Here is a 13,053-nt window from a genome sequence, read left to right as displayed (position 1 = left end):
ATTTGAGGAGTAGATTTGCCTGGGTTGTTCCTTTGAAAAACAAGAGAGGTAATACTTTAATGTTAGCCTTTAAGCTAATATTTGATAGGAATAAAAGGAAACCAAAGAAGTTATGGACCAATGAGGGAACAGAGTTCTATAACAAAATATTTATGAAATTTCTTAAGGGGGAGGGTATTAAATTATACAGCACCTTTAATGAAGGAAAAGCAGTTGTTATTGAGCGTTTTAATCGTACTTTGAAAGAGAGACTATATAAAAAATTCACACAACTCGGTTCTCAAAAATGGGTGTATTTAATTCAGGATATTGTAGATAATTACAATAATACAGTTCATTCATCAACAAAATCAAAACCATCGGAAACATTTACAAAATTAGAATATGAAAAGGAGATTAATTTGAGAAAGCCCAAGTTTAAAGTTGGTGATATTGTAAGAATATACAAATGGAAAAGTCATTTTGAGAAAGGTTATACACAAAAATGGACTCGTGAATTATTTAAAATCATTGATGTCATGGATACAGCTCCTTGGACCTACAAATTATATGATTTAAATGGAAAAGAAATCTTGGGTTCATTTTACTCGCAAGAATTACCAAAAACACAAGTAAGCAGATAATACCCTTGAAAATAATAAATAAATAAATAAAATGTAATGGGGATACGTTTTTAAATCTGTGAACCCCAAACACAGAATCCCACAACTTTTTAGTTGGGGCTTAACTTTTGTGTGTGTATAATGGGGATTCGTTCTTGAGATCTGTGAACCCCAAACACAGAATCCCACAACTTTTTAGTTGGGGCTTAACTTTTGTGTGTGTATAATGGGGATACGTTCTTGAGATCTGTGAACCCCAAACACAGAATCCCTCAACTTTTCAGTTGGGGCTTAACTTTTGTGTGTGTATAATGGGGATACGTTCTTGAGATCTGTGAACCCCAAACACAGAATCCCTCAACTTTTCAGTTGGGGCTTAACTTTTGTGTGTGTATAATGGGGATACGTTCTTGAGATCTGTGAACCCCAAACACAGAATCCCTCAATTTTTCAGTTAGGGCTTAACTTTTGTGTGTGTATGTGTGAGTGAGTCATAATAATATACAAACCCTAACCCAACCCCATCCCTAACCCAACCCCATCCCTAACCCAACCCCATCCCTAACCCAACCCCATCCCTAACCCAAACCCATCCCTAACCCAACCCATCCCATCCCTAACCCAACCCCATCCCTAACCCAACCCCATCCCTAACCCAACCCCATCCCTAACCCAACCCCATCCCTAACCCAACCCCATCCCTAACCCAACCCCATCCCTAACCCAAACCCATCCCTAACCCAACCCAACCCTAACCCAACCCCATCCCTAACCCAACCCCATCCCTAACCCAACCCCATCCCTAACCCAACCCCATCCCTAACCCAACCCCATCCCTAACCCAACCCCATCCCCGACCCAACCCCATCCCTAACCCAACCCATGCCTAAACCAACCCCATCCCTAACCCAACCCATCCCTAAACCCAACCCCATCCCTAACCCAACCCCATCCCTAACCCAACCCCATCCCTAACCCAACCCCATCCCTAACCCAACCCCAACCCTCACATTCAAAATCCCAACCCTAACCCAACCTCATCCCTAACCCAACCCCAACCCTCACATTCAAAATCCCAACCCTAACCCAACCCCATCCCTAACCCAACCCCATCCCTAACCCAACCTCATCTCTAACCCTCACATTCAAAATCCCACCCTAACCCTAACAGAATCTTTTTTTTTCTTCTTTTTTTAAAATACGTATTTCTTTTTTCTTCTTCCTTTTTTAAATACGTATTTCATTTTTTTTTTTTTTTCCTCTTCTGCCAATTCTGTCTTTCAAGGCTTTCAAGTTTGAAGAAGTAGAAATGGGAAGAAAGAATTTTCCAGCATTTTCTTCCTCGAACTTTCTTGATATTGCTTAAATCAAGCGTCATTAAACAAAGAACATTGTTCATTGCTTTAGAATCCAAAGTCTCCAAGATGGACCCCACAGGTAGAGTCTCCAAAATAAAACCAACTTTCCAAGTTCCCAAGGTATAACAAAATTCCTGTTGAGTCTCCAAGATAGGTATCACATTCCGAGTTATCAAAACAAAACCCCCATTCAGAGTCTCCAAAACGAAACCAGTTTTCAAAGTCTCCAAGGTAAAACTCTTTTCCTAATTTTATGAAATTTAGTGAGTCTTCACTGGAAATATCAAGTCTTCACTGGAAATGATGTGATGGAAATTCCCCAAAATTAGCCCCAAACCCACCATTAGCCACGAGGTAAGGTCGGGGAAGAAAGGCGTGTCTCCACCTCGTCATAGAGGGGAGGAGTGAACCAGCCCTTGCCGACCAACCCAGAACGAGGGGTTGGCTTTAGAGGGCGGAGAGAGAACGTTTGGGGGAGGTTCGCAAAAGGGTCAAGGGTGGGGCTTATATAACCTGTGAGAGACGCCCCCAGAGAGAGTCGAGGAGGGAGGAGATCAGATGACAGACAAGCCTGAAGAGAGTCCTGCGAGTTTGTGAGAGAGAGAGAAGAGAACCCGTCATGCCAGACCCCCCACCAGCAGCGTTGGCTCCACCAGGCAGCTCCGACCCGTTACCCCGCGCACACCACAGGATCGGTGGCATTGGCGGCCGTCGAGGTTCAGCCCGACGTCCCGTGCGGGATCAAGCTCCAGCCAGCTCCGTGCCTTCCTCCCCCTCCAGCCACCCATCTCCAAGCCATTCATTCCTGCCTGCATTTCCCATGTAAGTGTGAATGTTCGTCCGTCTTCCACGTTGTCCTGGGGTTTATTAATTAAGCTTGTGTAGATAAGCTAGCATTTCACTGTGTCTCCTTGATTCCTTCTGTTATTATTTTATTATCCTTCCTTCTTCCTTGGTTTCTTTGGTCCTGTAAATAGTAATAAATTATAATCGTATTTAAAACCTTTTTTTTATCTTCTTCTTCTTCTTCTTCACATCCGCGTCGTCTTTGTCTTTTCCAAATTGAATATCTGTGGCACGATTTGGCCAACGTTCAGAATCGGGTCTAGTCATTGTAAAAACGGTTCGGGCGGCGGCGCCATCCGCTTGGCAAATTAACATCTTATCCGCGGTCCGTAACAATAGCATACCGTTTGTTAGTGTAGTTACAGTGTCTGTAAAATCACAAATACAGTTTATGTCCATTGATTAATCACCCTTGTTTTTGTTTTAGCCTCATTATTAGCCCATCCCATGCACAGCAGGAGACGGGGTTTTGTATAATCACTTCTATATCACAATAATCATGTGTGTGTGTGTGTGTGTGTGTACGTGTGTGTGTGTGTATGTGCGTACATGTGTGTGTGTGTGTGTGTACATGTGTACGTGTGTGTGTATGTGTGTGTACATGTGTGTGCGTACATGTGTGTGTGTGTGTGTGTGTGTATGCGTGTGTGTGTGTGTGTATGTGCGTACGTGTGTATAAGTGTGCATGTATGTACGTGTGTGCATGTGTGTGTGTGTGTACATGTGTGTATGTGTATGTGTATACATGTGTGTGTACGTGTGTGTGTGTGTGTGTGTGTACATGTGTGTGTGTGTGTGTGTGTGTGTGTGTGTGTATGTGTGTATGTGTGTACATGTGTGCATGTATGCACATGTGTACGTGTGTGTATGTGTGTACATGTGTACATGTGTGCATGTATGTGTGTACATGTGTGTGTATGTATGTGTCCAGGCCATAACTTTTTTTACCATTTGGGTTATTGTCATCAAATTTTCACAAAAGCTTTATTATGAAAACTAGCATGACTCGGCATGCTCCGCATGCCTCACCACACGTCGTTTCAGAGGGGTAGGCATCTTTGACCATTTCAGTGTCTTTTGGGTCTTCATGGTGTTTTGGGTCTTCAGGGCCATTTGGGTCTTCAGGCTCTCTTGGATCCTTTGGACCTTTAAGGGTATTTTGGGTCTGTGAGGTGTTTTGGATCTTCAGGGTCTTTTGTGTCTTCAGAGGCTTTTAGGTCTTAAGGGTCTTTGGTGTCTTTTGGGTCTTCAGGGGCTTTTGGTTATTCTTGGTCTTTAAGGGTCTTTGGGGGTCTTTTTGGGGTCTTTTTGGTCTTCGGGGTGTTTTGGGTCTTCGGGGTGTTTTGAGTCTTCGGGGTGTTTTGGGTCTTCGGGGTGTTTTGGGTCTTCTGGGTGTTTTGGGTCTCCGGGGTGTTTTTGGGTCTCCGGGGTGTTTTGGGTCTTCGGGGTGTTTTGTGTCTTTGGGGTGTTTTGGGTCTACGGGGTGTTTTGAGTGTTCTGGGTCTTCGTGATGTTCAGAGTCTTCGGGGTGTTTTGGGTCTTCGGGGTGTTTTGGGTCTTCAGGGTGTTTTGGGTCTTCGGGGTGTTTTGGGTCTTTGGGGTGTTTTGGGTCTTTGGAGTGTTTTGGGTCTTTGGGGTCTTTTGGGTATTCAGGGTCTTTCTGAGCCTCATGGCCTTGAAGGGTATTTTGGGTCTTTGGGGTGTTTTGGGTCTTTGGGGGTCTTCAGCGTATTTTGGGTCTTCAGGGGTCTTGGTGGTCTGAAGGGTCTTGGGGGAATTAAAGGGTCATCAAAAGTCTCAGGGGTCTCAGCAGTCTTAACGCAATTAAGAGGGTTAATTAAGAGGGTGGTAATTTTATTTGAAGAAGAAGACGTTTTCGTCGCATATAAACGTCGTGACAAACATAAGGACATAACGATATAAGTTTGCTCTATTTTAATAAGACTAGGGCATGCCCGTACTATATATATATCTAAAATTATATCCCCCCCCCTATTTACATGAAATGGTTTGGTCCAAAGCGAACGGCTTGCGAGTGGTGACAATCCCCCCCCTCTATTTACATGCAATGGTTCGGTCCAAAGCGAACGGCTTCCGGAGTTTGGTAAAGAAATCGCCATCGCGTACACAAACGCGCAGGAAAGCGAATGAATCGCAAATTCGTTTTTATTAGTTGTAAAACATAATGCCCAATTATTCAATTAGCGCCAACGTATTTTGGCTGTTTGCAATTTAATCGCAAGGCAAAGTAGAAAGAGAAGAGGGAAAAAAAGAAAAGCCTTGCCTTGCTGCAAACAGCTGCTGCAAACAACAACAACAGGGAAGGCTGCACTGTCCGGAAGTTGGCATATCGCAGTTACGATTATTTTAGTGTTAATGGCCAATTATTCAATTAGCGCCAACGTATTTTGGCTGTTTGCAATTTAATCGCAAGGAAAAGTAGAAAGAGAAGAGGGAAAAAAAGAAAAGCCTTGCATTAACGCATTAACGCTTGCATTGCATTAACGGTTCGGCACACGTGATAGCTCGCTGCTCTCTGATTGGTTGAAGCGTTTTTTGGACATAGCTCGGTAGGTACTTGTCCGATTAATTTCAAACCTTGAAAAGGCACATCCTCGGGTCCCCAGCAATATACCTGGCAAGTTTCAAGTATATCGGACCCGTGGTTGTCGAGAAACAGCGGTCACAGACAAACACACAGACACACAGACAGACACACAGAGATTGCTGGAATTATAGATAGACTAGGGCATTGCCCGTACGTGGGTGCCCGTTCCGTGGCCAAAAAAAAAAAAAAACGCTACCCGTACGCTCTACCCCGCCCGTACGCCCGTAAACAAAAAAAGCAACGCTCTTCGCTTCCGCCCTTCGCTCTGACTGAATTGGGAGAAATAATGCGCATAAGAAATCGAATTACGTACCGTAATGGCGGTCAGCTCGTAACGCGCTCAGCTCCGCTCGTCTCACATCGGCCACGCCTACGCAACAGAGCGTTCTGTGATTGGCTGCCGGAAGATAAGTCGTCACTGTCCGGAAGTTCGCAAATCGCAGTTAGGATGAATCGTTTTAATTTAATCGCAGTTTGAATTCGTTTTAAAACATAGTTTAACGGCAACATAGTTGAAAAGCCTTGCCTTGCTGCAAACAGCTGCTGCAAACAACAACAACATGGAAGGCTGCACTGTCCGGAAGTTGGCATATCGCAGTTACGATTATTTTAGTGTTAATGGCCAATTATTCAATTAGCGCCAACGTATTTTGGCTGTTTGCAATTTAATCGCAAGGAAAAGTAGAAAGAGAAGAGGGAAAAAAAGAAAAGCCTTGCATTAACGCATTAACGCTTGCATTGCATTAACGGTTCGGCACACGTGATAGCTCGCTGCTCTCTGATTGGTTGAAGCGTTTTTTGGACATAGCTCGGTAGGTACTTGTCCGATTAATTACAAACCTTGAAAAGGCACATCCTCGGGTCCCCAGCAATATACCTGGCAAGTTTCAAGTATATCGGACCCGTGGTTGTCGAGAAACAGCGGTCACAGACAAACACACAGACACACAGACAGACACACAGAGATTGCTGGAATTATAGATAGATATAGAAAAGCCAAATTCATAATTTGGTCAAAAGGTCAAACGTCAGCATCACGTAAAATTGTCAATTTTCATCTGATCGACCTGAAATTTAAATAATTTGCATATCGGGTGACTGAACTGGTTCACTAATCAAAGGATCGGAGTCAATTGTTTTTTTAGATCAAAAGGTCAAAGGTCAAGGCTGCATTAAATCATCTGATATTTTAATAATTTGCATATTGGCTGACTGACTTGGTTCACTAGTTAAAGGTTCACTCTTCCTCATCTTACCCTACCCCTCCCCGCCCCTGTCCTGTACCCGATGCTCCCCCTTCCTCTTCTTTAAAGGTATGGACTTCAAACATCCGGGGACTTCACTCAAACCTGATTGATCTCTCTATACAGGTTGCTTCACACCAGATTTAATCTGCTTAACAGAAACTTTTCTCCTTCAAGATGTCTCTGATTCCTTAATATCTCTCCCTGGTTACTCCCTCCTCCAGTATGACAGAACTAAGCCTCGTCCTGGAGGTGGGGTCGTCCTCATCAAAAACTCTCTTCTTCACTCTCCCTGCACTTCCCTCTCTCCACCTCACCTACCGGAGTACCTCTGGCTACGGCTTCCCCTTCGCTCCCCCCTTTTGTTCATATGTGTGTTGTACCGTCCACCAAACAGTGATGACTCCATCTACATCTCACTGTCTAATAATATGGACCAACTTCTATCGACTCATCCCAACTCTCTCTTCCTCATATGTGGTGATTTCAACTGTCACTATGCCAGCTGGCTGGGTGTGGGTTCCTCTCACACCAGCCATGACACATCAGCAAAGGACTTCTGCTACTCATTGGGACTGACACAATCTGTCAATTTCCCGACCCGGATCTCAGTCAACGGAGCATCTTCTCTTCTAGACTTGGTTATGACAAACTTCCCTGTAAATGTCTGCTGCTCTTCTTCTGCTCCAATCGGTTCATCTGACCATATGCTTGTTAAAGTGGACATCTCTCTGGCCATTCTCAGAGAGCCTCCTCAGTGTCGACGAGTCTGGTATTTCACTCAGGCTGACTGGCATAATCTGCAAGCAGCCATCAATCATCTGGACTGGTCTCCCATCTCTACCGCCTCTGACATCAACTCATCCTGGGAATTCTTCCAAAGTAAATTGCTCTCTCTCATGCACAGATTTATCTCATCTCGCCTTCAGTTGTCATACCCTTCCTCCCATGCATGGTATAAGGAATCTTGTGGTGAGGCAGTTGCCCTGAAACAACTTGCCTTTGCCTCTTGGACGGTTAATCCAACTGAAGGCAATCTCAGTTCCTTTCACAAAGCTCGGAACAAGTGTGTGTCTAGTGTCTACCCTCAGGAGAGTTAGGAAACAATATCTCTCTACTCTCAAGACTGAACTCTCAAACCTGTCTCCCTCTTCCAAATCCTGGTGGCGTCTGATCAAATCTGTTTCTGGTGTTTGTTCCCCCTCCAACCCCTCCCTTACCGCAAATGGCTACACAGCTGACTCCGCAAGTGAAAAAGCTGAATGCCTCAACTCTGTGTTTGCCTCTAAATCTTGTGTCCCAAACCCATCCCTCTCTGTACCCACCGTACCCAGTCGTACCCAGCTGCTCCTGGACTCTGTGTCCTTTCCTCCTGACAAGGTGGAAAAGTTTCTGTCAACCCTCGACTCTGATTCTGCAACTGGACCTGACGGCATCAGCCCACGGGTCCTAAAATCCTGTTCTTCCGCTCTTTCACACCCTCTCTCTGTTCTTTTCACCCTCTCTTTTGCTCAAAGTCATCTGCCATCAGTTTGGAAATCGGCCAACATTACCGCTTTACACAAAAAAGGTGCAAAAACAGATCCTTGCAACTAAAGACCAATCAGCCTGCTCCAAATTATCAGCAAAGTCATGGAATCCATCATTGCTTCGGATATCAAATCCTTCCTCTTCTCCAATGGCTTGATCTCTGATCAATTTGGTTTCAGACCAGGTCACTCTACTCTGGACATGCTGCTTCTGCTGTCTCAACAATGGATGGAGATCCTCAATGTCAAACAGGAAAGAGGAAGGCGAGGAAGGTGAAGGAGGAGGCAGGTGAGGGAGCGGTGAGGAAGGGAGTGGGGGGAAGGGGCTTCATCACCTTTTCGTTGAATATATGCTGCTGAATGTGCCGTTCATCACGTTTCTGATTTTAGTGTGATGCCGATCAGGAAGAAGAAGCTTACTACCAACTTTGTACACTTCCAGAATTGTTTGATTTTTTTGCGTTCAAATGTCTGGTGTTGTTTTGTATTTATTTATGCGAATGTGTACTTGTATATAACTGTTATTAATTTATAAAAGGCTTAGGCACTATCGAGCGATTTTTAAAAAATAATCCCAAAAAACGAACTTTATTTTTATTTATTTTTTGCCCTAAAACACTCCCAGGCACTCACTGGTGAAACTCTGAAAGTTTGACGAAGATTCGTTCAGCCATCTCTGAGAAAAATGGCGACACACAGACAGATCAACGGCTCTCTTATTGTGGACCAGCTGAATGCACCCGGCGTTGCCTGGGTTCTTTTTGAATGAATTTAATTTCCTGTACACAGGTCTGACGCAAGCCCAGTATCAGTTTGTGCTCAACGGTTCCTTGTTCTTTCTTCTGTCGGGCTCCGCGAGAGAGAATTTTGAAAGCATGTGTTGCAATCAGTCAGATATTCCTATTAAGTGCATAAGTTGTACTTCAAGAGAATTTTGAAAGAAGATTTATTGCGAAATGGGCCCAGCCCGGCTGAGGCGGCCTCAACCGGCCTCGCCACCTCACCTAGCCTATAGCCTTCCCGGGGCCCGTCCCGACATTTTTTGTTTCAGAGGTTTCTTCCTATCTTTCACCGTTCAGGAAATTAGCGCGTGCAGACAAACAAACAAACAAACAAAAACTTATTTATATATATTGAAGATTATGTGTCGATCAGTGACAATAAATCTCAATTTAAACCATTTTAAAGTCTTATAGTTTTATAGGCTGTAACACAACAAAATGTGAAAAGTCAAGGGGTGTGAATACTTTCTGAAGGCACTGACTGTATCTGTGATCACAAAGCGATTGCCTGCGACTTACCCTTGGCCTGTGATCCAATAATGGCCATATTTTTTTCAGACCACCAATGACCTTGGAGCTTCAACATTTAGGGATAGAGTTTAAATTAAGAACATGTGTCCCCATTTACAACTTGTCTATAAAACGCAACATCATGAAAATTGGAGGAAAATTATTCAAGTTATGATCAAAGATGTGTTTTTTTGTTTAGTAGCTAGGTCACAATCCAAAAAAGTAGGTGAAGCAAACAAATCAAATATCAGGTGCACAACATCTGGAGATACAGTATGCCATGGTAATGCAAGAACATATTGCAAGGCCAAGTGGTCTTTGAAGTCCCAAATTGGCAAAATTGAGAGATGACAAAAAACATTATTTTTTTCAGACTGCCATTTTTTGACCTTGATCTTTAACTCAGAGAGGTGTGATGTAAATGAAGTGTAAATGCGCCTTGCTCTAGGCTATCTATAGGTGGCATAAATTTATAGGTGGGACAAATAAAATTAGGTCAAGGTCAAAAAAAATGTTATCCCCGTCTACTTTCGATTCACATTACTGATGCCAAATGTAATTTGGGAAGTCCCAGCCGGCTCTGCGATACAGCTCGGAAATTTTTATAACTCGGAAACTGGGAGTGTTGGTAATGTAGAAGAACCCAAAAAAAAATCCAAATAGTGATTTAGTACTTCTATGGCATCCACAACTCTGTGGTACCATTAAAAATTGGGGGCACTAATTGTAGAAACAAACCCTACAACAGCAATAAGCCTTCCCATACTATATGGGGAAGCTTAATTATATTTGCAAAATTACTGAACATACAATAATAACGAGAAAAAAACCTGAAAATGCAAAGCCCGTCTGCATTCCGCTTTTTAGTCAGACTTATTTCTCCATATGCTAAACACGACAAAAACAGCTAGAAAAATACAAAAGCAAAGCATTGACGATTTTAGGCGACCTTGACCTTTGATTTAAAAAAGAATCAGCTTCAAGCTTTTGATTGTTGAACCAATTCAGTGACACAATATGCAAATTTTTAAAATTTCAGGTCAATCAGATGAAAATTGATGATTTTATGCAACCTTGAGCTTTTCATCTAAAAAAACAATCTGCTGATAGCTTTTGATTGTTGAACCAATTCAGTGACCCAATATGCAAATTCTTAAAATTTAAGGTCAATTGGATGAAAATTGACGATTTCATGTAATGGTGATTTTTGACCTTTTGACCCTTATTATTAATCGTCTTTTTTTTTTTCTTTTTTTTTTTTTGTATACAAAGTCGAGGCTCGTGTAAGAGCTAACGCATTAAACACAAAAAAACACAAACAGACACATAAAACATAAAATGAAGGGAGCGGGAGACAAGAGGGGCAGAGAGAGGGAAACACACAAACACAACAGTAGAGAGCAGGGACATCGGGAGATCTATGGATCTATACATACACACACACACACACACACACACACACACACACACACACACACACACACACACACACACACACACACACACAAACAAACACACAAACACAGGCATACACACACACACATGCATACATACACTGTCTCTGCCGTGCATGTGGGTGCCTGTCTGCCAAGCCGGTCTGTCTGTGGCTTCTGTCTCTGTTGCGCCGGTCTGTGTCTGTGTCTGTGTCTGCCGTGCGAGTCTGTGTATGTGTCTCGATCCGTGCCAGTCTGTGTCTGTCTCTTGACACAGGTGTGTGTCTGTCTCTGCCGCGCCAAGCGAACAACACTCAGCCTTCCATGCACACATCTCCCATCCAAGCACAAACCAAGTTTCTTAGATGACAGGATTATGTGTGTTATACATGTACATGCATTTAAACACAACAATTGTTTGAGGTAGGGATTAATTGATCGAGCTTAATTGATAGCCTTTTTTAAAAGTATTATTTGCTTAGTCCATATTTAACATCATGTTATATGTACATCCAATCCCAATTAATTTCCTGTGAATCACAGAGAATGCCCACCCAGTGTCTGCTCTGCCCCTGCTGTGCGGGTGGTCTGCGACCCTGGATGGTCCGCCCATTCTGGCCGGTCTGCTTCCCACAGTACCCCCAACTTTCCTCCCATGAAAAACCCTGCTCCAACCAAATATAAATTTTCCTCAGCATTAAAATGAGGTATCAACTGTACAGATCCGCCCACTATCAACCGTCTTCTCCATGTTCTCATAATAAAGCTTTGTTGAAAATTTGATGCCAAAAGTTCAAATGGTAAAAAAGGTATGGCCCGGACAGACACACAGACAGACAGAAGTGATTGCAAAACCCTGTCTCCCGCTGCGCAGGGGACGGGCTGAAAAGGAATTTGTCTATTGGGTTTCTTGAAAAGCGCTATACAAAATAAATGTCTTATTATTATTATTATTACTAGGGCATTGCCCGTACTATATCTATATCTAAAATTATATCCCCCCCCTCTATTTACATGAAATGGTTTGGTCCAAAGCGAACGGCTTCCGGAGTTTGGTAAAGAAATCGCCATCGCGTGCACAAACGCGCAGGAAAGCGAATGAATCGCAAATTCGTTTTTATTAGTTTTAAAACATAGTTTAACGCCAACATAGTTTGCAAACGTGAAATAAATGAATACGCTCTCAAATGTGCCATCCGAGGCAGAGTGTGTCCGCCACGTTCGGCACACGCGATAGTTCGCTGCTCTCTGATTGGTTGAATCGTTTTTTGGACATAGCTCGGTAATTAATTGTCCGATTAATATGAAACCTTGAAAAGGCACATCCTCGGGTCCCCAGCAATATACCTGGCAAGTTAAAAGTATATCGGACCCGTGGTTGTCGAGAAACAGCGGTCACAGACAAACAAACGTACAAACGTACAAACAAACAGAGATTACTGGAATTATAGATAGATTATTATTCACCAGTTTATTATTTACCATGTTTCCTTTTCCGATTGGGAGTATCAAACCACAAACAAAACATTTTTAAAACGACATTCCATTGTTCTCTCCATTTTATTGAAAACGTTTATTCACTGATAAGACCAAAGAAGTATTCCATAGTTTATTTATGTTTATTACTCCGTCTATACAAAGACAGAATTTTGTAATGTTAAATCTCATAACCAATCAACATTTGTAGTGTGCCTGTCTATCTGAAAAAAGAATAACATTTAAACTCTGGAAAAACAGTGCAACAGCCAATAAAATCTCATTCTGTAAAATTCAAAGACCAAAATCAACAAGTTTACAGAAAGTATTTCTTAAAGGAGAAAATTTATAGAATATCAAGCAGAAATGCAATTTTACAATTTTCTTACTCACTCAAACCACACTCAATCTCAAGCAGGGATAATGAAGACAATTCAACAAACAAAAAGTGGCCAAATATAAAATGAACCACAAAATTTTATAACTTGGAAATAACCTCAACGTGTGCGATCATCAGAAGATTTTCTCTTCCCTTTTCCACTGCCTGTCCTTTGCTCAGATTGCAGAGATGGCTGAAGAAGACCCAGGAAGGAAATTAGGGAAAGGATGAAAGAGGAAAATCTATATATATAAAACACAGTTTGTGTGTGTGTGTGTGTAATGTT

At 42.6% G+C, this 13,053-nt stretch overlaps 1 protein-coding gene across 1 annotated transcript in view; it reads right to left on the bottom strand.

Annotated features, from left to right (window-relative positions):
• Positions 1-12,453: 12,453 nt before the first annotated feature.
• Positions 12,454-13,053, bottom strand: part of LOC144891394 (sister chromatid cohesion protein PDS5 homolog A-like) — a 189,640-nt gene continuing 189,040 nt past the window's right edge. The window contains exon 10 of the mRNA XM_078774905.1: positions 12,454-12,960. Coding sequence (XP_078631031.1) covers positions 12,886-12,960 — 75 coding nt within the window. The 3' untranslated portion in view covers positions 12,454-12,885. The remainder of the gene's footprint in view (positions 12,961-13,053) is intronic.

This window comes from Myxine glutinosa, chromosome 1 (genome assembly GCF_964187855.1).
Source record: "Myxine glutinosa chromosome 1, kmMyxGlut1.1, whole genome shotgun sequence".
NCBI classification, from domain to species: domain Eukaryota; kingdom Metazoa; phylum Chordata; class Myxini; order Myxiniformes; family Myxinidae; genus Myxine; species Myxine glutinosa.
Note: the sequence above shows the minus strand (reverse complement) of the source record. Positions and strands in the feature narration are given on the sequence as shown.